We start from the raw sequence: 21,405 nt of genomic DNA, 5'->3' as shown, positions 1-21,405 counted from the left end.
CAATCCCAAGGAACAGGCAGACAGTGCTGGGCAGAGTATAAAAGGGATCTGTAATGCCTGGCTTTGATTTACAACCTACAGAGAATTAAAGGGTGAAATCCATTAGGAAGCAGCAGGGATGGGCTGTGCCCTCATCATGGGCTCTAGAAGATGAGCCTTGCTCAGCTTGTCACCGAGCCACAGCGCTGGTAGCCCATTCCCACAGCCTACCCTGTCTGCCAGGGGGTCACTTCTCTGGGAAGGTTTCCTGTATCAAGAAACATTAGGAAAAACACCTCTGTTTTATAGCCCTCACAGTGAATTAGGGGCGGGGATTTTAGCTTTTACAGAGGGAGTTAGTGTTTTGAGCCCCTGTAACGCAAAGAAGGGGGTTGGTCCAGGGTGTACGTTACAAACACCAACACTTACACCATGTTTTGCAGCCCATGCGAGTGTCCCTGTAGCAGGGCTCAGAATCACCGCACCAGAGGGCAAGGAGGTGGCGTGCTGCGGGGGGCCCGGAGCAGAGCAGCACTACTCCACACCTGCCTGGCATGAAGCTGGGCAAGTCACCAGCACTGTGCAACGAAGCACCAGCGTCGGTACCACAGCAAATAGCACCGTTAGGCTGAAACCTGGATCGGTTTGCAGAACAGGTGTCCCCCAGGAAGAGATGCTAGTCTGCAGATGACTGCTAACTGCGAGGAACACACTTAAACTGTATCAAGCCCTCTGAAAGCAGTGTGATTTTCTGCTGTTGTCAGATCACTTGACATCGCTTACACCAAAACAACAGCTGAAGAAAACATAATGACAAATACTGGTAATGAGCAGTTAATACAAGCTTCAGGATGAATTAGCTTTGACAGTATTTCTGCTCTTGTGGAATCACTGCTTCATAGAAGTATCATCCAATGTAGCTTGTTAAAAGAGCACGAATACTCAAAACTCCCTTAGGGGAAGCAAGGCTTGAAGTCAGCCAGGCAGAGGTTTCCTGGGAGAGACGATGAATCAGTGCAACTTCTGCAATGCATGCCTCCCTCATGCGTAAGCACAGCTGCGCGCCTCAGGTTGCAGGTCAGTCCATGACTTTGGGACCACCTGCCAAAATGACAGTCTCTAATGTCTTGTGGGACAAAACCCCTGGAGGTCAGCATTCAGCAGTTTCAAGGGTTGAATCAAATTGTTTGTGTACAGTAATGCCAATAAATTTATCTTAATCAAAATGCAACAATCCTCTTGAAGAGTAAGGTGCTCATTGCTAGGAAACTTCACTGCTGCCAGGCTTGTCAAGCTGTTAACCAGCCTCCTACAGACAGACAGCGATCCAGTTCTCCATAACACATCACAATAGCGAAATGCATTCTTTTTCGCAACTAAGGATTAGAAGTCATAATACGTGCAGAGACACCACTGCCCTCAGAGCTTGGGTTTGAGGTGCAGGCAACTTTTTACCTTCTCTACGCTAAAACATAACCCACAAATCATTATCTTTGCATTTTATGTCAACCACTTCTTTATCATGGATGCCAGGCTCTATTATTTTACGTCTTAGTAGCACTAAGATAGATAGCAGAGGTTATAGAAAATATGCATTTCATATGTCCCATCGGAAACTATAAAACCGTAGTACCAAAAACAGTTTTCTGAGCTTTGTTTCTCAGTTGAACGTATTAAACACTGCTACAGTCTGAAAAAAAGTTCTTTTTAAGATCACGAATAACACACTATCAAAAGAACCTGAAGAACAATAAAAGCCATAGTTAAAAACGTCTTCACATGTTCTCTAGGTATTGCTTGACAAGCACATATTAGAATAGTAAAGGTTTTTTTGAAAACATACAATTACTTAAACAGAAACCAATCGCTTGTACTCCTTCTCCTGTTTTTTCAGTTAAGCCCCCATCATAATCGAGACAGGCACTGCAATGCATGAAAGCACAATGAAGTATTTTCGTAACATATACAGGGCGAAAATAATTATCTATTTTACAAAGCGATGCAGTAGTAGTATTACTAAAGTCATCAGTGGCTAGCAAATCAACAGGCAACCGAAGACGATGCAAAAAAAAATGAAGAGGGGAGAGGAGCCCGGGCTGGGGCCGGGCTGCGGGCAGGGCTGGGGACCCCGCGGGGACCCCCGGGGAGCAGCCTGGGCCTGAGGGGCTGCGCCCCGCGGGGGGACCCACGCTGGGGCAGGGTGTGAGGAGCTGCAGCCGTGGGAAGGACCCATGCTGGAGAAGCTCATGGAGAACTGTCTGCTGTGCGAGGGACCCCACGCTGGGGCAGGGCAGAGTGTGAGGAGCCCCCCGAGGGGGAAGGAGCAGCAGAGACAGTGTCTGATGAACTGACCACAGCTCCCCTTCCCCACATCCCTGCACTGCTGGAGGGGAGGAGGGAGAGAAACTGGGAGAGAAGTTGAGCTCAGGAAGAAGGGAGGGGTGGGGGGAAGGTGTTTTAATATTTGGGTTTATTTCTTGTTACTCTACTCTGATTGTGATTGAATAATAATTAAATTAATTTCCCCAGCTTGAGTCTGTTTTGCCTGTGTTCTCCCTCTCGTTATCTCAACCCACAAGTTATTTCATTATATTTTCTCCCCCCTGCCCAGCTGAGGAGGGGAGCAACAGAGCGGCTTTGGTGGGCACCTGGTGTCCAGCCAGGGTCACCCACCACAAACAGCAGAGAGGCTCCAGCTTTCCTCCAAGTTTCCCTCCTTACTAGTTTCATGTTCAAACATAGCATGGAAGGCTATTTCCTCACATCATCTCATTGACCCTCAATGACCTCTGTGTCCCAACAGGCCCACATAAGTTCTTCATGGCCAAGAGGAGAGCAGACGGCTCTGCCACCATCTCCAGGGCCCACACAGAGCATTTCCCAAAGTGGTGGAGCTACAAGGGTGAGGTACCATTGCTAGAGGGTCATTCTCAGTGCAGGATTGTACCTTGTGAATGATAACGCTTTAGAATTACAGGGCCACACATTGCCTACAAACAACACAGCATTACCCAAATGGACAGTAAATCAAGGCAATGATCGCAGCCCCGAGCAACTGCCAGGTGCAGCCAGATGCAATTTAAGAGCATGGTTCCTAAGTATTACACACAGCAACTGCCCTTTTACAACCAGAACACCAGCTACTACCAAACAGTGACTGGTGCCAGCCCCAGCAGGGATATAGCACAGTCTGATAAGAAGCACCGATACCTTACAGAGTAAACAGATCCCTGTTTTCCCGGGGAGAGCAGATCACAATGTGATGAATAAACACTTTGGTGAGTCACTTCCTGCACTCGGGACATGCGAACATACAGGCCAAAGGTTCCACGCTGGCATCGGTGCGACCTCTCTCAATAGCAAATGACAGAAAGAGTTTGGAGTTCCCCTAGGAGGTGAGAACTCCCGTGGCACTGAACTCTGCTGGCTCCTCCGGCATCAGCGCGTGCACATGCTGCATCAGGAATCTGGGTTCAGCAGACAGGTTTTCATGATTTAACGGTGACAATTAACGTATGCGCTTCTTGAATGTCCTTCACCTTTTATCTGCCACAGCTTGTTATTGTTCCCACACCAATGAAGATAAGGCTAAAGACATTCGTGTACAAAAAACTCAGAGCTTCATGTTGCTTGTTTGTTCATATTCTCAAGATATGATTAGCACCTGGTTAATAGAGTTCCAATGTGACTATCCAAAATTATGTCCAATTGGTATCTTATGGTGACTGTAGTTCCTGAAAATTAAATGGAAAATAAAGAACAACCCCATCATTCACCATCTGATTTTGAAGAATATTATATAATCCCACTTTAAAGCATGGAACTCCCTCTAGGAGCCCCTACATATAAATCTTTGTACCTTTGTCTGACCAACTGACAGTAGTAAAGTGCTGGAAAAGGATACATGAAACACTTTGTATAGGTGAAAAAAAATTTTTTAAAAATCATTGCAATAGGATGAAACCAGGTTACTGCATGTTAAGCTCTGGTACAGCAATTCAGTAAAGTATTCAAAATGCTTCCTTGGTTGTTTGTATCACCCAAGTGTCAGGAAAAGTACTTCGCAGTGAGTATGCATCTTGCTACTGTATTCAACTTCCACTCCTGCAGTAAGGACAGCTAAAATGCTGTAACTTCAATAAAGAACCACCCTGGGATGGCACGCTATCTGATGTGCAACAGACTGACCAGGAACCAATTTGTCCTGTTTCTCAAGTAACATTCTGTGGCACCTACTTTCAACTATTCACTTGTAAATGTATTTTTCAACAGCTTCCCTAACATGCAGAAATTGTGTCATAAACAAGGGCTCCTGACGATCTGCCAAGATCTGATGATTCTGTCCTGCCACCTCGCTGAAGCACCAGAATCAACATGTCCCCAGGGTGCCAGGCACCCCAGGTCACATATTGCCTGACTGTACGTTTCTGGCAGAAGTGGGACAGACACATTCACAATTTTATTTCTGACAGTATAAATGTTTTACTTCCTTTCATATGCCAGTCGCATTTACAAACCAATTAAGACATCCCCTGCTTTTCCCTGACCCGTCTGCCTTCACTAAAAACATAATTCTGCTTGTATTTTTGCTGTGCCAAACAAATTCCTATTGCTTCCCGGCATGAGGTCATTCCAGGCAAATACTGGTACGTCACCTCTCTTCCCTCCTGTCACTTGCTACTGCGGATTCACATACAGGATTCTGTACACAGGCACTGATGGTGAATAATGCTTGTCTGAGCCATATTCTTTGTGAAATTGGGAGACCTTTCCAGCCAGCGGAACGCAATCCATTCCAACAGCGAACAGACTGCCCAAATGTCTTTCTTATTACTACTTTCTTAAAAAGCATACATAAAAAGTGTAAAAATGGGACTATTTTAAATCACTCTAGTGTGTACTGTTTCCAATGTTCATGAGCTACAAGCTCTTAATAATTAAAAGGCGTTTTACCAACAGTTTCATTTTGTATTAGTGAGGATATATTTCCCATCAGGGTAACAAAACCAACAGCATTCACTGAGACAGTGACTACAAATTCCTATGTTAACCCAACAGGGAAGAAGGCATTCAGCATCAAACAGCCCTGTCATTTCTTTCTCTAGAGGAATAACTTTCCAGATGCATTACCAATAGTCAAGGAAAATTGCTTTACAAAAAGAGTTTTATTTATATTGTGGAGAAATTAAGCCAAAAGTGAAGTAGCAGTGTGTGTTAATAAGAAATGCATTTGTAAAACACGCATTTATAAAAAAGTGCAAACAAGCAACAAATTCACAGGCTTTCTAAAAGCTTAGGATATTAAGGCACTACAAAAGAGATGCCAGCAGTGCTGGCACTCACAAATAAATGTGGGTTTATTAGACCAAGTTTTCAAAGCCTAGATGCTTACGAGGCACATTTTCCCAGCCTTTTAACGCTTGTTCTAAAAAGTAACTCCAACATAGCCATTGGGTCCTATTATCCTGCAGGAGGAAGCAGGGAGTGTGAACCCAAACCCTCCTGACTCCATCTGAAATGTAATTAATTAGAGGCCTCAAGGTATCACAGACAAAAACCCGTTTATATGGAGATTCCTCCTCTAAAAAAAAAAAAAAAGAGACATGTAGATTCAGCAGATAAAACCCCCTAAAACTCCCCCTGGCCTGTCTGACCAGCCTGCAGACAGATCTCATGCCACCCTCAAAATGCTCCCTGTAGAGCAGGGAAGTGTTCAGGCTCCTGAACTTTTGTTCATTTTAACAGTTTCCCTTAATGAAATGTAAAAATATTTGCAACATTTACACACTGGACAAACACTCCAAAATTAAATCTACAGAACAGGGGTTTGGCTTAATAAGATGGCTTCTCACCCTGTTTGTTTCCCCCAAATAGGCAGCTAAACTGTGCTTTAAAAATAAATTATAGTATTTTCTAATCCGGGGGGGTGGAGGGGAAATCCCTGGAAGTAAAAAGTACCCATAAGTACCATTAGAAAATCATTATTAAATAAGCTAACACTTTTCAGAAAAAGCAACCAGAAGTTTGTATTCTTAAAACAGACCTTGTTCAGTAACAGGAAGCTCACATGGGGGAGGCAAATGTGGGGAGTCTCCTGCCTTTCTCTCACAGAAAAGAGAAAAAATCTGGACCGCAGGAAATAACACAAGTTTTAGAAAATCCCAGTGGTATGAGTGAAAACACTTCAAATAAATCTGTAAGCCCTCAAAGCAATGTTGAAGGACAACAGATGTTCTTCCCCACCCTAGCTTGTTCGAAGACTCACGTACTCCCTAGGAGAAGTCATTTATTTGCATTGATTAAAGTGGGTTTCAGATACAGAGTCATACAAACAGAGAAACAGAGAGGAATAGGTGCGTAAGGAATGACAAGCAGCAGTGCCTGTCCTCTTGCTGGAAAAAAAAAAAGATAATGCAAAAGATAATGAAAAAATACACACTTTTGAATATACCTTTTTTTTAGACTTTTTGAATATACCTTTTCTTTAGACTTAATATATTTGTAATGTAAAACAGAATGTGCAAAAAAAAAGATAAATCTTAAATTCATGCTGAAAACTACCTTTGGAATGATTTTATTCTTTTGCTGTGTTTTTTGTGGCTGATATACTGCTGCCTTGGCTGATATGCTGCCAAAATAAAATATAATTATCATTATAACTCCTGCCATTATAAGTCAATTCTGAAATTAAATCAGCAATTCAGATTGATCTGATTGTCAGGCGTCCTCCTTAAGCAGGAGCCTTCCCCCCTAACCATCTCTGCTAGGAAGCATTCCTGTGAAGCAAAATTGATGACAGCACTATAGGCCCAGGTGTGGCCAGGAGAAACTAAAATGACAAGTGGGCGTCAAAACCCAAAAGCAGAACCACAGAGCCTTTTCTCAAGACAGTAAGCAGCTACAATGCCAGACATCAGCCTAAGAATTGATCGTTTTATTCAGAGACTTCTTAGGTAAAATTCATCAGTAAGACTGGAAGCAAGGATCAAAGTCCAGCCCAAGCCAAAAATCAATTAGATATCATCAAGACTATGTTCCTTATTTCTTCCTCAAGCCACACAGCTTGATCAGAAGTAGTGATGAATACTCCTTGATGGTCCTTAGCAAAGACTAAGCCAGGTGGCTGAGGACCTCTCCTAAATTTAGGAGCTATGGATTTGAATCTTCTCAGCCAAGGGCAGGCATAGAACAAGCTTTTTGCACCTTGAGCAAGTACTGCAAACCCTGTAGAGAAGGAATCATGGAGATCCTATCCCCACCAGTGATACCTAGGACAACAAGTATTGCCTGTGACTTGGGTACGGACCTTGGTGATGCTCTGACAGAAGCTTTGCACATCTGGACTAAGTACTGAAATCCCCTTTTTATTGTTGCATAGCATCTTTGGTGCCTGAGCCTCTTGCAGCTCTTTAATCATTCACCTAAGCAACAGACAAGTTTTCCTTTCCTGTCGCTCTCCTGCTGTTACTCTCCAACATACATTCTTGCACCTGCAACCCCAATATTGTTATGGCAGGGTCTCTGGGAACCTGGAGACATTCCCACAGGCATAAGATTCACCCCTTCTTTACAGCCTTTTTCCCCCCACTTGATTGCAGCCTTTGGTTCATTAGGGGCCCCACTAATAGCCTGAACGAAGTTTACCAACAAACCAGTACACAGCACCTGCCTCAGGTCAAAGCCTGCTCTAACCACCATGAACTGCATCACAAGCAGGAAAAACCCAACAGGGAGTTCAAGTAGGTCCAGGTGAAAACCATATAGTTACCAAGGAAAAGACATTATGGGGGATTTACCTCCTGCATTGGATCTAAGCGAGTCTAACTAAAAACCTCTAATTCTGAACTTGCTTCAGATTTGTTAATATACTGAAGATGACCTGCTGCTGCCATTTTTTGTCTGCGTTAACGTGATTTCATCACCATGATCACCAATCAGAGCAAAAATGGGTTGCAGTTTAAACTCAAACTGAATCAGTAGAAGAAAATGAACAATTTGCGAACTACTTCTATAACTTCAAATAACAATTAAAATGTTTTTTGTTGTTGTGAGAAATTTTAACATGTGAACGATTGCACAAACAGCAGTCTTGAAGGCTAAACAGTTCACAATGGCCTAAACATAGCTCTAAATTTTTTACAGCAAAAGAGTTCACTGACACAAATTCTGTACCCTCTTTCAGGTTCACTTTCATCAAACCCAAAACTTCTAAAAGCCGGGAAACGCACTGTGTTAAGACAGAGCCCATACGCTCCTCACCCCAGAAAGCACAGCAATTATCTGCGAAGACAAGAACTGTGGTCACTACACAAAGGGCCATGTTGTGAAAGTGAAAATAACTGACAGTGATGCAAGGCGATCTTGGGAATTTTGCTCTTAATCGACGCAGGAGGGGACCTGGGACTGATATTCGCCTCTGTTCCCACTCCTGCCTGCTCGGACCTGTGCCTCCCCAGCTTTCCTCTTTCTTTCTCTTCCTCTGTGGGATTTTACAGTGTGTTAACTGCAGCTTACAGTGCTGCACACTCCAACAATTCTGTGCTGGTAACCCACGACGACGATAATTTTGCAGGAAGTCTCCATTGCTCCGGAGCAAAGACCATCTACCCGTGCAGCTCAGGAAAGCCAGGTCCTATTGTTGGGATTAGCATTTTTAGGGGGAAAACCCCCACGTACTAGTACACTAGGAAATATCACAGAGATGAAAGTAAAATATTGGGAGTTGAAAAAAGCAAACACCACTGTGTATCAAGTCAGTAATCTATATTTATAAACGATGGTTAAATGCCACTCTCCTGCTCAACCTCCGACTGCTTCAACCACCAAGACTCCCAATCCAATAACGTGTATCAGTGATTTTATGAAATATGATTTCAAATCTAGCATGTTGACTAGAATTCATTAATATGTATTTAACAGTGTACTGCATAGTACAAAAATAGGAGTATGTGTTTCTATACCATTAAGCAGCATTAACATTGTGTCAATGCCCTTCATTGCCTTTGCAGGAGAAGGGCTGGGAAACATACTTTTTCAGTCACGAGAATGAGGAAAGTAAAGAGAGTACGTTCTCATTTTAAGTTTGGTTTACCATTGCTATCCTTTAAATGCAGAAATGTCCTACCTACTCTGTACATTTATTTTTTATTTAAAAAAAAAAAATGCCTGACAACTTTAAATTAATAAATCAGGTTTCACCTACTACACTGTGCAATCCTTCCACAAAAATATGAATTAAATATGAATTTTCAGGTTGGCTTAGAAACTATATTTCATCATTATAACCAGTTTCTTGATAAAGGCATTCAAAATAGTTCTGCAGGTGAAAAATTCAACAGAGCAAAACCACAGTACTTAATTAAAAGGAGAAAAATGTAAAAAGGAGTAAAAATACAAGGACATTTGAAAGCCAATTTCATCCCTCAACTAACCCAAGAAATAATGAGAAAGAAAGGGAAAACAAACAACCATGTATCTGTATACTGATTATTCACCCAGTCTCAACACGAACTGGGTGTCAGAGACTTAAACTTTTTAACAGAACAAAAAAAAAACCCACCCAAACCATAGTACAAAAAGTATCAAGTCTTTTGCTAAAGAAAGCCAGAAATCCCGGGTTTTCCACTGAAATTTGTGATTGTACTATGCCAAAACACCCACAGGATTACTTACAGACATACATATCAACAATTACAATAGGTAAAGCAGAAGTGAATAAATAATATGTGTAAGAATAATACTCAATTACAAAACACGGTTATCAATAAAATATGAAAGGGCAGAACACTAAGCCAGCTTTAGTTTTTGTAAAATATATTAGACAACTGAAAGGAAGTGAATATTTGTGTCAATTCTACAGGCTTGGGATAATACGCTACTGAAAAAGCCAAACACTGCTGTCTCATGGGGGAGGGTGCTGGTAAGGAGGTTCGAAGACTGACCTGAAGAAAAACAAAAAATTCAACACTTTTTGGTTTATATAATCTACATGTTTACAAAATCACCTAGGCTTGAAATTCAGCCCATAATTTCTGTCTAGCTTTCCCGTGTAAATTCTGCATGCATATACTTAAATATTCTTAATGTAAACGTATACCAAATTTTTATGTTGTATCACTTCAATAAGAAAAAACAACTACATTCAAAATTATGAATAATTATTTGGACTACAGGGAAGATCTTGGACCCACAGAGGTCAACAGCAGAACTCCCTAGTATGAGCAAATTACCAGTATGGTATGGTTAAGATATATGTTTAAGATACCCATACTTGATTTACTTGTGTAAATGAAAAAGCCTAAATGTCAACTCAAACACCTAATTGTAAAGGTAAACTCATTCCCTGAAGGCATATTCTTCCACTTCCACACACCAACACAAAAACAAAGACTGCGAAAATATAAGGCCATAAAAAAACACACCAGAAGGTCACACAGTTTGAAGACCAAATTTTGCTTTACTTCAAAAATATATCTTTATATTAAAATTCCAAGTTGCTATATTGCAATAGGAGTACGTAATCATAAATTTAATTTATCTTGATCATTTGCATCCCCCAGCAAACTGAGCTCAGGCACAACATCTGGTTTTCAGTGAAGACCTTGGTTACCTAGTCTTCTGTCTGGGTCCATTATAATGCAAAGCAGTCAAGGAATCAGCCTCACAGTCATGTAATCCATTCTCCACTAAACCGTGAATTGCTTCGTGATCGAACATTATCCAATAAATAATGAATGAATCTGCTCATGATCCATCACAAGAAATCTTCAGAGTATATGTGGAATTTTTAAAATTTTCTTCTAAGATGAACACACAAAAGTATTGCAGTTACGTAACTGAATTTGATTCTTAAAATGTTGCAGAACTTAAGGTCAGCTTGCTAGTTAACCAAGTGAAAAGCTGAATGAAAAGTGACACAAATCAGAGTACTGTAAATGTCATTTTTTTAAAGCAAGACTTATACCTTGGCATCCCTCTCATCATTCTGCTTGTCTGGAGTGGCTGGTTTTCATTCCTGACCTTAAAACAGGGCACATGTGAAAAAACACACTTCACCCCTTCTTGCTTGATGACATTACAACCCAGCAGTTAAATATTGTCTATCACCTTTTGCATACTTCAATCCATTTGGACATGGCCAAACAATGATTTGAAAAACAGTGACTACAACAATCTTAATTTAACCTCTAACAAATTAACTCCTAAAGAAGTTCTTAGAACTAAAATATGGCATCAACAAAATTAGGTAGCGGGACTCTTCTGCATTGGTTGCACCAAAAGATCACTTTTTTCGTAAGTTTCAGAGATAAACACTTCAAGCAGGAGGTACTGGCAGTCGTCTTACTATTTCCATAGCTATCTTTAGATAGGCTTTAGCCTGTGAAAACAGAAACATATATTTAGCACCTTCATTTTCTATAAAAAGGAATATTTTACATCTCATTAGGTATCTGTTCTTTCACACACCTTAAAAGAAATATTAAAACATTCCAATAAATGGGTTCATTTAGACAGTTTTGTGTTCAGGAAAAATGATGCATTAACACATAAAGTACAAGCATTATTTAAGAATTGGGGGTGAGGGTGGTGTAAAATTTAACTTCGGTATTATTCTGAGAACGGAACTTGTCTGAACAATTCATCTTTAACAGCAAAACAGAATCAATATTCTTCTGGAGGATAAGTGTTGAGAAGGAAGGAGACACTTTAGTCCCACAGGTACTATTAATTATAAACTTCTCTCACCCTGAAGACTGAGATGCACCATGCACAGGACTGACATTAAGAATCAGAAAAAATACCCGACATTAAAAAAAGCATTTTTTGGAGATAATTAATCCATGATGCACTAGACTACACTACAGAATTTCCTATACACACATCAGAAATTGAAGTATTTTGAAAAAAAGACATCTTTCCAAAACACTGAAGTGGGTATTGGAAAGAAGTAAATCCACAGCACTAGAACCCATACAGCAAAATCTCCCTCACACCAACCTGCAGCATCTGGTCAGATAGGCTGGAGGGCAAAAGAGCACAGAACTGTAAGACTATCAGGAGTGACCCAAATAAGCATACTACTTTTAACATCTCTAAAAACATCACACAGCTAGGATCGTGATCAGCCTAACATCAACTATTCATAAATTTAATGTCAAGTGACATGTATAAAAATCACTGCCTGAAGTCCAACACAGAACAAACCATAACATGAAGTAATTACTGTACTTGACTCAAAAACTTGTAGCCAAAGTGGAACATGCCTTTTCGGAAGTTCTCCAATCTCGATATAAAGATTTTCAACTAAAAGAGTGCCTTTCTGTCTGTATACATATATATCTTGTACGTCGTTCCAGACGTTGATTTCTTCCACTGTTAAAAATGTACACCTTCTCCGTCATCTGAACTTGTCATTCTTCAGTTTCGAGCTGGTGTCTCATGTTGGATTTGTCTAGTACAACAGAAAACTCTCCTGCTATTCAGCTTGCTTCTACTCCGTTAAGATTGTAAGCAAGCTACTTCTTCATCTTCCCCAGCAAGCTGCACGTGGGCCCCACACTGACAACCTTCCCTGTTTTACTACAAGAAATCACCACGATATTCCCTACCGCACTGATCTCTCCTGCCTCCTGCAGCACTTAGAAGCCTCTAACCTTGAGCTGGACCTTGTATCCCCGATGTGCCTTTAAAATAGCAGACAAGTGCCTGAGGCCAGAGCTTGAGGGGCAGGAAGAGACAGTCTGTCTCTCACCTGGGACACTAGCACCAACTGTCACTGGTCTGAACCAGGTGGCAGCCTTTTGCAGGGCCAGGCACCCCTAACATGCCTCTTCTCTTCTAGGGTTTGCTCCTGCCTGTACGGTTCTGTTCTCTGGCACTCCTAGCCCCAGCAACTCACAGTCTCAGTGCTCACAAGACCTTAAAACTAAAGTCATGTAATTTTCTGAGTTTTTAACAAACACAGACACCAAGCTAGAATGTGTTTCAATGAATCAATTAACAAACTACATGGAAAGTCTAACCCCTTGTAGATACTGCCCAGGCAGGCTGTTCCTGCTCCGGAGTTGAGCAAATTGTACACAGAATTATAAATACACCATAGAAATTGTTCCTGCAGGTGCAAAAAGTTAACGTAGGACAGTGGTTTTTTACATAGTTAAGATAGGAGATGTTCTGCACATAAATCAAGGTATCAGCAGCGATGGATCATCCATACGCTGCAGTAGTCATACTGGACCATGGACTACCTCCACTGTTAAAACTGAGCTAAACAGCAGTTCAGGAAAACTTATTTCATCCAGCCAAAGACACCAGTGGCAAGAGTCCCTGGAACACTGACTTCCATAACCATCCAGATAGCAACCAGATATCCTGCTTGGGAGACTGGATGACTTGTGTAAGTGTCACCCTATGTCAAGATCCCAATACACTAGGTTTTTTCCCCATCGAAACACTGCTAATGAGTATCTGGGCGACAATTCCACAATGCACACTGACTCTCATTTGCCAGGTAGCTGATCTGTCACTTTAACAGGAGGTTCCTGGTTCAACTCTTTGTAGCCAGCACACTGGTATCACCTAGCCCTAGCGTTATCACCAACTGGTCATGCTTGCTAAGCACCCTGGGGTTTTGTGTTTTCCCAGACCACTACTTTATATGCTGAACAGACCAGTATCTCCTGCATGTCCTTACAGAACTCTACCAGTAACTGGTCCTTGACAAAATCAACTCTTTCATGCCTTAGTTTCCTATTTTTGAACAAATCGTTCAGCTGTGAGCGAGGACCTGTCTATCAATCAACATATGTGACAGGTCTAAACGGAATCTCAGGGACTGTCAACACGCCTTTCATTACGTAAACACAATCCCACACGTACTGAATGCCTTCTTCTACTTATGATCTTTTCAGTGTGGCATCTTCAGACAGCACAGCTCAGTTCACTGGTTTACTCCATCACTGCTCATCAAAAGATGAGTTGCAACTGAAAATGGAGAGGGTTTTATTTATTTCTTTTTTGGGTGGAAAGACAGAGGAGAAAATGTAAAGGATGACTTCTTACTCATCACTCAGAACAGTTTTCATTTTAATAGGATAAAAGTGAACTTTACAGATCAGTTTTTCCCTTTATGGTTTGGAAGCTGTAAAGGAATGGTTTATAGGCTGTCTTTCTGAAAGCATTTTTTTGCAGATGGACAGCTTCCTATTTAACAGTAATACATCAGTTAGCTGGAAGCCAAACAGTCTCCCTGCTTTGAGAGGATGAAGGAGAAGCGCACAGCAAGACAGAATGCCCTAAAAAACACAACAGACTTGTTCAATACAAACGCTGCCTAGATGGGGTCAGAGAGCAGCACTGGGGAGGGCAGAAGCAGAAGTGTAAGGTGATGATGTTCAGAGTCAGAAGAGCTGGATAACAGCCACATGAGAGACTGTTCACCTCTCAAACAACGATACAAACACTGCCAGAAGAGCGCAGCATTCTTTAAATCGCAAACCTCCTCAGGACTGAAAGGGCACTGTAGATGAGGTGACTAATGACAGCATAGATCATGGAGTAGGAAATGGAGAACTTGTAATGAAGTTCATCAGCAAAAGGACTGCAACGTCCTACTTAGTCTAAACAATCAGAACATCCCGATTCATTACTCTTTGGGATAATAGACATGGGGTAGTTTTAAACCACAAGCATTTTTATTAGTTCACCTAATTAAGCCCTATGGTAATCCTAGAGAAACGTGAGCCTTTCAGTTACGGCATTTCTTTGCCCCTAAAAATCTCACCCATGAGGGACGTATGCATCACTGCTAAGATTACTGCCAACTGACCGTGCAGCTCACAGCTGCCTGCCCTGCTCTCATGGACTGGCGCAACCTGCTAGTTTGCCTTTCACTGAAGTACAGATCTCGGCCTGCAAACAGCTCGCTATAGTGGCTTATGGTGTCCAGGGTAATGGCCACAAAAATACAGAATACAATTTACCCATCAGGAAAGTCAAAATAGTAGTAGCTGATACCACATTTGCCTTCACCCCAACCACTGCACACACACATCATCGGCAACTCAGAAAAAGCATACCGATCCCATCACTTACTTGCAGGCCAAGTACACCATAGAGTGCAAATCCCGGTACTGACATGGTTTCTAACTTGTATTTGTGATTAAAAGACTCCAAAACTATTAAGATATTTTATCCAGCCCAGCAATCCAAGGGAGAATCTATGCAAGTCCTGACTGTCTGGAATATTGAATGCTGTGGATGCTACCATACCTATAAAGAAGGATAAGGTATTTAAATCTGCTTAACTGAACTTAGGGGTTTATACTTTATTCATTGCTAAAGGAAACTATCAACCATGAGCAACTAATCAAATAGTGACTACAACAAGGACAAATACTAGACTCTGCTACCATCTGCATGAAAATGATGACAGGTGATAGCTTTTGCTCTTATTAACACTCTTCTTTGCTCAACCACAGTCCATTTTCCAGTTCAATCAGACATTTTAAAATAGCTTTAGCTTCCATGGAAATTCCTTGTTTGACATGATTCCAGCCTTCAGTGCATGACTGAAGCTGCCCTTTGGTGTCTCTATTTTACTGTGGTCAACTCAGAAGGCACTAGAAGCATGATGACAAACATAGCTTTATCTAAATTAGAAGCTCATTTAAAAGCTTCATGTCACACAGAGAAATTTTTGGTTGCTGCAGGCCCAGGAGCCTTTCCCACTCTGTCCTCCTCTGGCCAGCTCTACCGTAAGAATCTTCTTTGCACGTACTGGCAACTCCTGCCAAGCTGCAGTGAAGTCTCAGCCCAGAAAGGGGACATAATGAGACGATAAAAGTCAGTCCATAAATTACAACATGAAGTGGAGGAGATGGGTAAGTAAATTGGATGCTTTCGGAATCTAATACCTCCAAAAAAATCCTCTGTGCTCATGGGAAATTTCCTCTTAATCCTATATATCAGCAGTTGCAACAGCCAAGCCATCCTCTGAGGGAGCCTCAGCTGGGAAACACTGCTAGCCCCAAGGTGCCATTACGCATGTACATCACGCAGGTGCCATTATATACATCAAAAAGCACAACCTGCCCAGAAAACATGGTTAAGTAGAACAGCGCAATTCAAATGCAATATAGTAACATCCCTCAAACGGACTATCCTACCACTCAGCATTTTCTTCAGCAGTGAAGCACAAATGAGGGTCTGATGACGCACTGTACTATCTACACCCTGAATGAAGGATTCAAACCTACACATACCAAATGCTACTGTGACCATTCAAAGTAAGCCTTGATGATAAGGCGTATTATAAACCACACCATGCAGCGTTCTTCAGGGTTTGCTTTTTTTAAAAAAAACTATCACACCCTGAAGAGACCACTCTTCAAATTGCAATTATTTCAGGACACCTAAACAACAGCAAATATTATTTGCTGCCACTACCTCAATTTTTCTCCAATTATTTCTTGCAAGCTTTAAAAGGTCGTACATTTTTACCCTACTCACGTTATCACCCTTCCATCGAGTTCTACAAAAAAAGTCTTTCTGAATACAAATTCCACTTGTCTCTTTGGATAATATACAGTAAGGTCTGTAACATTTCTAATTTTCAATTGAAAAGTTACTTTTAACCAGACGTACTTTCCTCTGTTATGTCAGACGGCTGATGCCTTGTGCCCTTGCTTTGCACCTGACTGGGCTTCTTCTCTTCCCTTATAGATCTGCTTGCAATTTACTGAGCTCAAAATCCTTCACCAACATCTATGAGTATATGAAATCTGCAAGGCTGAATACATTCCACATTGTTAACCGTGAACTAGACAGTAACAGAACCTCCCCTAAGAAGCATGTGGAGTTTGTATCATACACTGGTCTTTATCACAAGCTAGACAGGATTACATTAAGCATGTTTTCCAGCCACAGGTCCTGGTTTCCTTGCTCGAAGTCTGGCTCTTCTCCTACCCAAGTCATAAATTCCTCACCATACTTCATGTAAGCCTGTGCATACCTGCAAAACTCTGTGCGATATGGGGATCCAACACTCTAAGCTATATATGATTCACTGGGTTTGCTCTTTTTCACCTTCCCCTGCTTTCCCAATATACAACACTTGATTTTTATGTTACAAGAGGGTGAACTCAAAGTATTTTTCCTTAATAGATGCCAAATGTTTTCCATAACAATATGCAGCAAGAAAACACTAAGGAACTAAACTAACTGTTATATGTTTCCTGGAATTTGTTGGGGTTTTTTTTCCAGAAGTAGTCACCCTCCATACTTTCTGCCATGAGGGCTCGCTACCACTGTAATAATGGAGAAGGGGAAGAACACGAAATCTAAACTTCATTCTTCCATGACTTCTCTGCTGTCTTCAATATACTATCCCTGCTGAACCTCAGAGGTGTATCATCTGTCCTCCACAATTTATTTTTTTTTTTAATCACCTCACTCCCAGGACAAGAAGATGAGGCACACCTACTACTTGCCTTGGCCTCCAGCATGTCTCCTCCCTGAAATGTCTATCCCAACAAGACTCCCTAGCTTCTAGAAGATGAATGGACACACTGGTACAGCAAATGTATTTTGTACTTGATTAAGCAGCTTCTTTGATCTTGAGACAGATGGGAGTCCAGTGCTCAATGGTCACAGCCAGCATGTCTGTTCTAGCAAGGTATTAACAAATCCACTGTGCCATCAAGTCTGTAAAAAACCCAAAGTTTCTAGAAGGAAGTCCTCCCAAGATAACCAACTGTCCCGTATCTCTCTGGGTTTTGTGCTCACAGATGGAAGAGTCTTTGGAACCCCTACTTGTCTCTTCCCCCAGTGCCGACAGAGAGTTCACTGGGCATTTAAGGAACTTATTTGGTGGAAGAATGACTCCACTGCAATTAATCATGTTCTGTATTACTTGCTGTGTTTCTAGCCCTCTTTTCTGCAAGTTCCAGGATGCCTTTTTCAAACACTTGATTTGCTGTTGGTTCCTTCTCATGAGGTTTCCCTACCTCTGAGCATGATCAATTCCACCTGGTTTCAGTGATCCCTCATTTGTTTTCCCTTATTTGATCTCCTCCCCTACCGTTTTCTCCATTCCACAATTTTAGCAGTGTTCCTGATTTTCCTTTACTAGGTTTTGCTGTCTAGAGACTCTCTCATGTGTTTGGGTGAGCAAAAAAAATGCAGCCCTAGTCAGCCAATCCACCTCCACAGCTTGATGGAGGAGGAAAATGCTCCCAAGACTCCCAGTTATCTTTAGAAGGGTCTGGTAAATCCTCATTGTTGATTAAACCAAGAAACGATTAGCTTCTTGTAGAGGACCTCAGATCACTCCCAATTGCTGCAATGTGTCTGCCCTCTTTCTGTTAGACTAGCCCCTGCCATTCAGGCTAACACGTGAGTACAGCAATATTCCATTTCTACAGCACATAACAAAGTTTTTTCATTGAAGAGTGTTAAGAAAAAGCCACAACTTAAAACAACTAATCTGACAGAAACACTAACATAGACAATGTTATACCAAGAGCAAAATCATTTTACCAGCACCGTTTATTTCTCCTTGGGGACTGTCTCAAGCTTCACCAGAAGAGACCTCCAGCCATTAAACCATCGCATCCTTTCACTATATAGTCAGCCCTTTCCATAAGCACACAAGTCTTACGTAATCTGTGTCTGCCCTGAGGAAGAACTTTTTGAGTTAACACATGCATAATTCTATAAGTAATTTTCTTTTTTATGGAAGTGTTGTTTTACTTCTTAGTTCTCTGATGGTTGTGAAAAGGAAACTTCTTTTCCACCAATTACATTAAGTATTAAAATAATGAATTTAGACAAGTTTGCTTACATACTTTTAAAATTCTAGTGTAGAGTGAGCACTATGCTCTTATATAGCAGAAAGGCAAGCTGAACCACACAGCAGGTGTATAAGCAAAAAAAGTATTAGCTAACACATTTCAGAAAGACCCTTTAATCTTGACAGAGCTTAGGTGTGACAGCATGCTGGGTTTCTGAGAAGTCAATCACCATCCTTATCCCCCACTGTCTGAATCTGCTAGGTATTATTTCAGTTCTGTGATTCTGTATTTGATTTAAGTGTGTTCTAACAAAAACAGCATAGAATTTTGTATAAAAACACCCCTGTAAATTTAAGGGACAAGAGCAAAGATAATTTCAGCAGCTCCGAGCACCTTGTTCTCTATCTGAAAAATTGTGATTGTTCATGCATGAATAACCGTAATGTTAGTTTGAGAAACACGGTGATGGGTGTCTTGTATTAAAGATCAGAATCTGACCTTCTGTGACCTCTCCCCACCATCAGTTATGTGCCAAGAATTTAATTTTTCTTTTAAAATACAGGAGAACAACAATAATTTTCTCTGTCTTTAAAATGAGAAGCAAAGCAGGGATATAAAGGGAAATTATTTTTCATTCTGTAGAGGTTAGCGACATCTGAAAAAACCCTCTTTCTCTGAGGACAATTATTATCTCACAGACACAATGGCAAAGAATATTAAGAGTTTTCCCCAGAGTCACACACATTTGTCAATCTTTATTCCACTTCATATTTAACTTAATTGCCACAAATGGTGCTTATAAACCCTCCTTTCGTTACCAAGAACATAGTCCAAGGAGGAACAGATGGCAACACAACAGACTTTCTTGTCTTTTCTGATTTTCACAATGCTATCCCACATGTCTGAATTTTTAGATTGATAGCCCTGCAGGCTAGACTCTTGGTTATTATAGATTTCAGATACTGTGAGCCTTCCATCTTAGTTTGCTTAGCTGTTTTGCTTCAACTTTGACCTAATCCATGCATCTAGTCAAACCTTCGCACTGCTGATCAAACTTCCCAGACAGAAACTACCGTATAGTTTATAACGATTCCTTTTCACAAGAATTCGGACTCAAGATCACTACATTATTCCACAGAGGATCAGCACAGGCCTTGCCCAAGCCTAACAAAAATATTGTGTTCAATTAGAAATCAACATGCCATAGAGCTGCTGCTTCTCTTTCAAAACAAAATTATGTATTACAATTTTAAGACTATCACTATTCCTCTGGAATCCTGATCGGTATGTTAATAACACTGGATTACGCGTTAATCCCTGCCCTTTATTTTTTCTTTTAAAAGAGTGGGAAGGACAAAAAGTATTTCAGTACATGCCTAGCAATCATGGTATTACTGATATTAGAAAGTACCATAGGTAGATTCTACCTTATCTCTAATTGATTCTACCATCTATTATCAGCATTAGTCACTGTTATTTTTACAGGAACATTTAAACACCAGTCAAGTGAGGCTGCATCATGCTATATACTGCACAAATACAATGTGGCAGACAACACCCTGCCCTACAGAGCCCAGCAGATAAACACCAGCAGAGGAGAAAGAAAATACTAGCTAGGAAAATCTTACTCTATCAGAGTTAATGAAGTTTTATATATGCAACTGCTTTTCTTTAGACTTGCATATTTGACTTCCATCACCTCAACAACTCACATTTTCCTTTGGCAATAAAACGTTACAACAAATGCACTGAAAAATCCATTTCCTCTTGTGTGTAAATTGCCCCACTTCCTGCTGAAAACAACCCAGGTACTGACAATACACAGATTTTGTTCCAAACATCTTTGGATAGGACCCTTTGACAGTATCCAGGCTCAACTATCAAAGGCTCAACTGACAGTTTTAGAGGACCTACATTTGCTGCAGTATCTCACGAGGCTTGACACTGACCTTCCTCTTCTTGGCATGCCAGAACCTGGATCAAATCTTCGCTATTTTGAATGATTCAGACTAATTAAACAATAACAAACCCACAGAAGCAGAAGGGATGACCAGCCTTCCAAAATGGAAGGCCTGAGTTACTTGATGATACTATCCTCTTTTACTTTATTTCCCTAAGTTACACTCAGATACACATTTCTTTTCAAACAGCAGTAATAAGCAACACTCTCCAATCACTTTTGGAAGAGGGCTTTTGGTTGTTTTAAGTGCAGTGCACCAAACTTACGGCATCGCTTTGAGGCTGTGAGATCACAACAGGCTGTCCTAAATCGCATGTCTCCCGTATATTAACATGCAGTGGAATGTCTCCTGTATCAAAAATACCAAGATACACATACGTGAAGACCTCGTATTTCTTAAATGTTTCATTAAAACAGCCCTAAAGCAACTTGGAATCACATTCCAGTTTGGTATATTCTTTGAATTACTTAATTTCAAAAAATAATCTTTTAAAATGAAAATTGGCTGCAGTACAGTTTCTGTACATCCATAATGATTAATGCCAAACATATTCTGGATGTTTCATTCTCTGAAAAGGAAGGGCTATGCTTTGTAGTCATTTATTAGAGAAGGCAGTTTGCCTTCTTTTGCCTCAAATACACAGGAAAACACAGGCTGAGATACAAATTATTTTG

General features: G+C 40.9%; 1 protein-coding gene across 5 annotated transcripts in view; it reads right to left on the bottom strand.

Moving 5' to 3' along the window:
• NUBPL (nucleotide binding protein like) overlaps positions 1–21,405 on the bottom strand; it is a 159,266-nt gene that overhangs the window by 62,565 nt on the left and 75,296 nt on the right. For 2 of the 5 annotated variants that reach the window (XM_037394035.1, XM_037394038.1), the window contains exon 10: positions 20,997–21,079. In XM_037394035.1, the coding sequence (XP_037249932.1) occupies positions 20,997–21,079 (83 nt within the window). Of the gene's footprint in view, positions 1–2,579; positions 3,714–10,415; positions 11,357–20,996; positions 21,080–21,405 lie in introns of those variants that run through there. The other 3 variants (XM_037394037.1, XM_037394036.1, XM_037394039.1) reach the window with 3 other exon arrangements.

This window comes from Falco rusticolus, chromosome 7, assembly GCF_015220075.1.
Source record: "Falco rusticolus isolate bFalRus1 chromosome 7, bFalRus1.pri, whole genome shotgun sequence".
NCBI lineage: Eukaryota > Metazoa > Chordata > Aves > Falconiformes > Falconidae > Falco > Falco rusticolus.
This window is presented reverse-complemented; position numbering and strand designations above follow the sequence as displayed.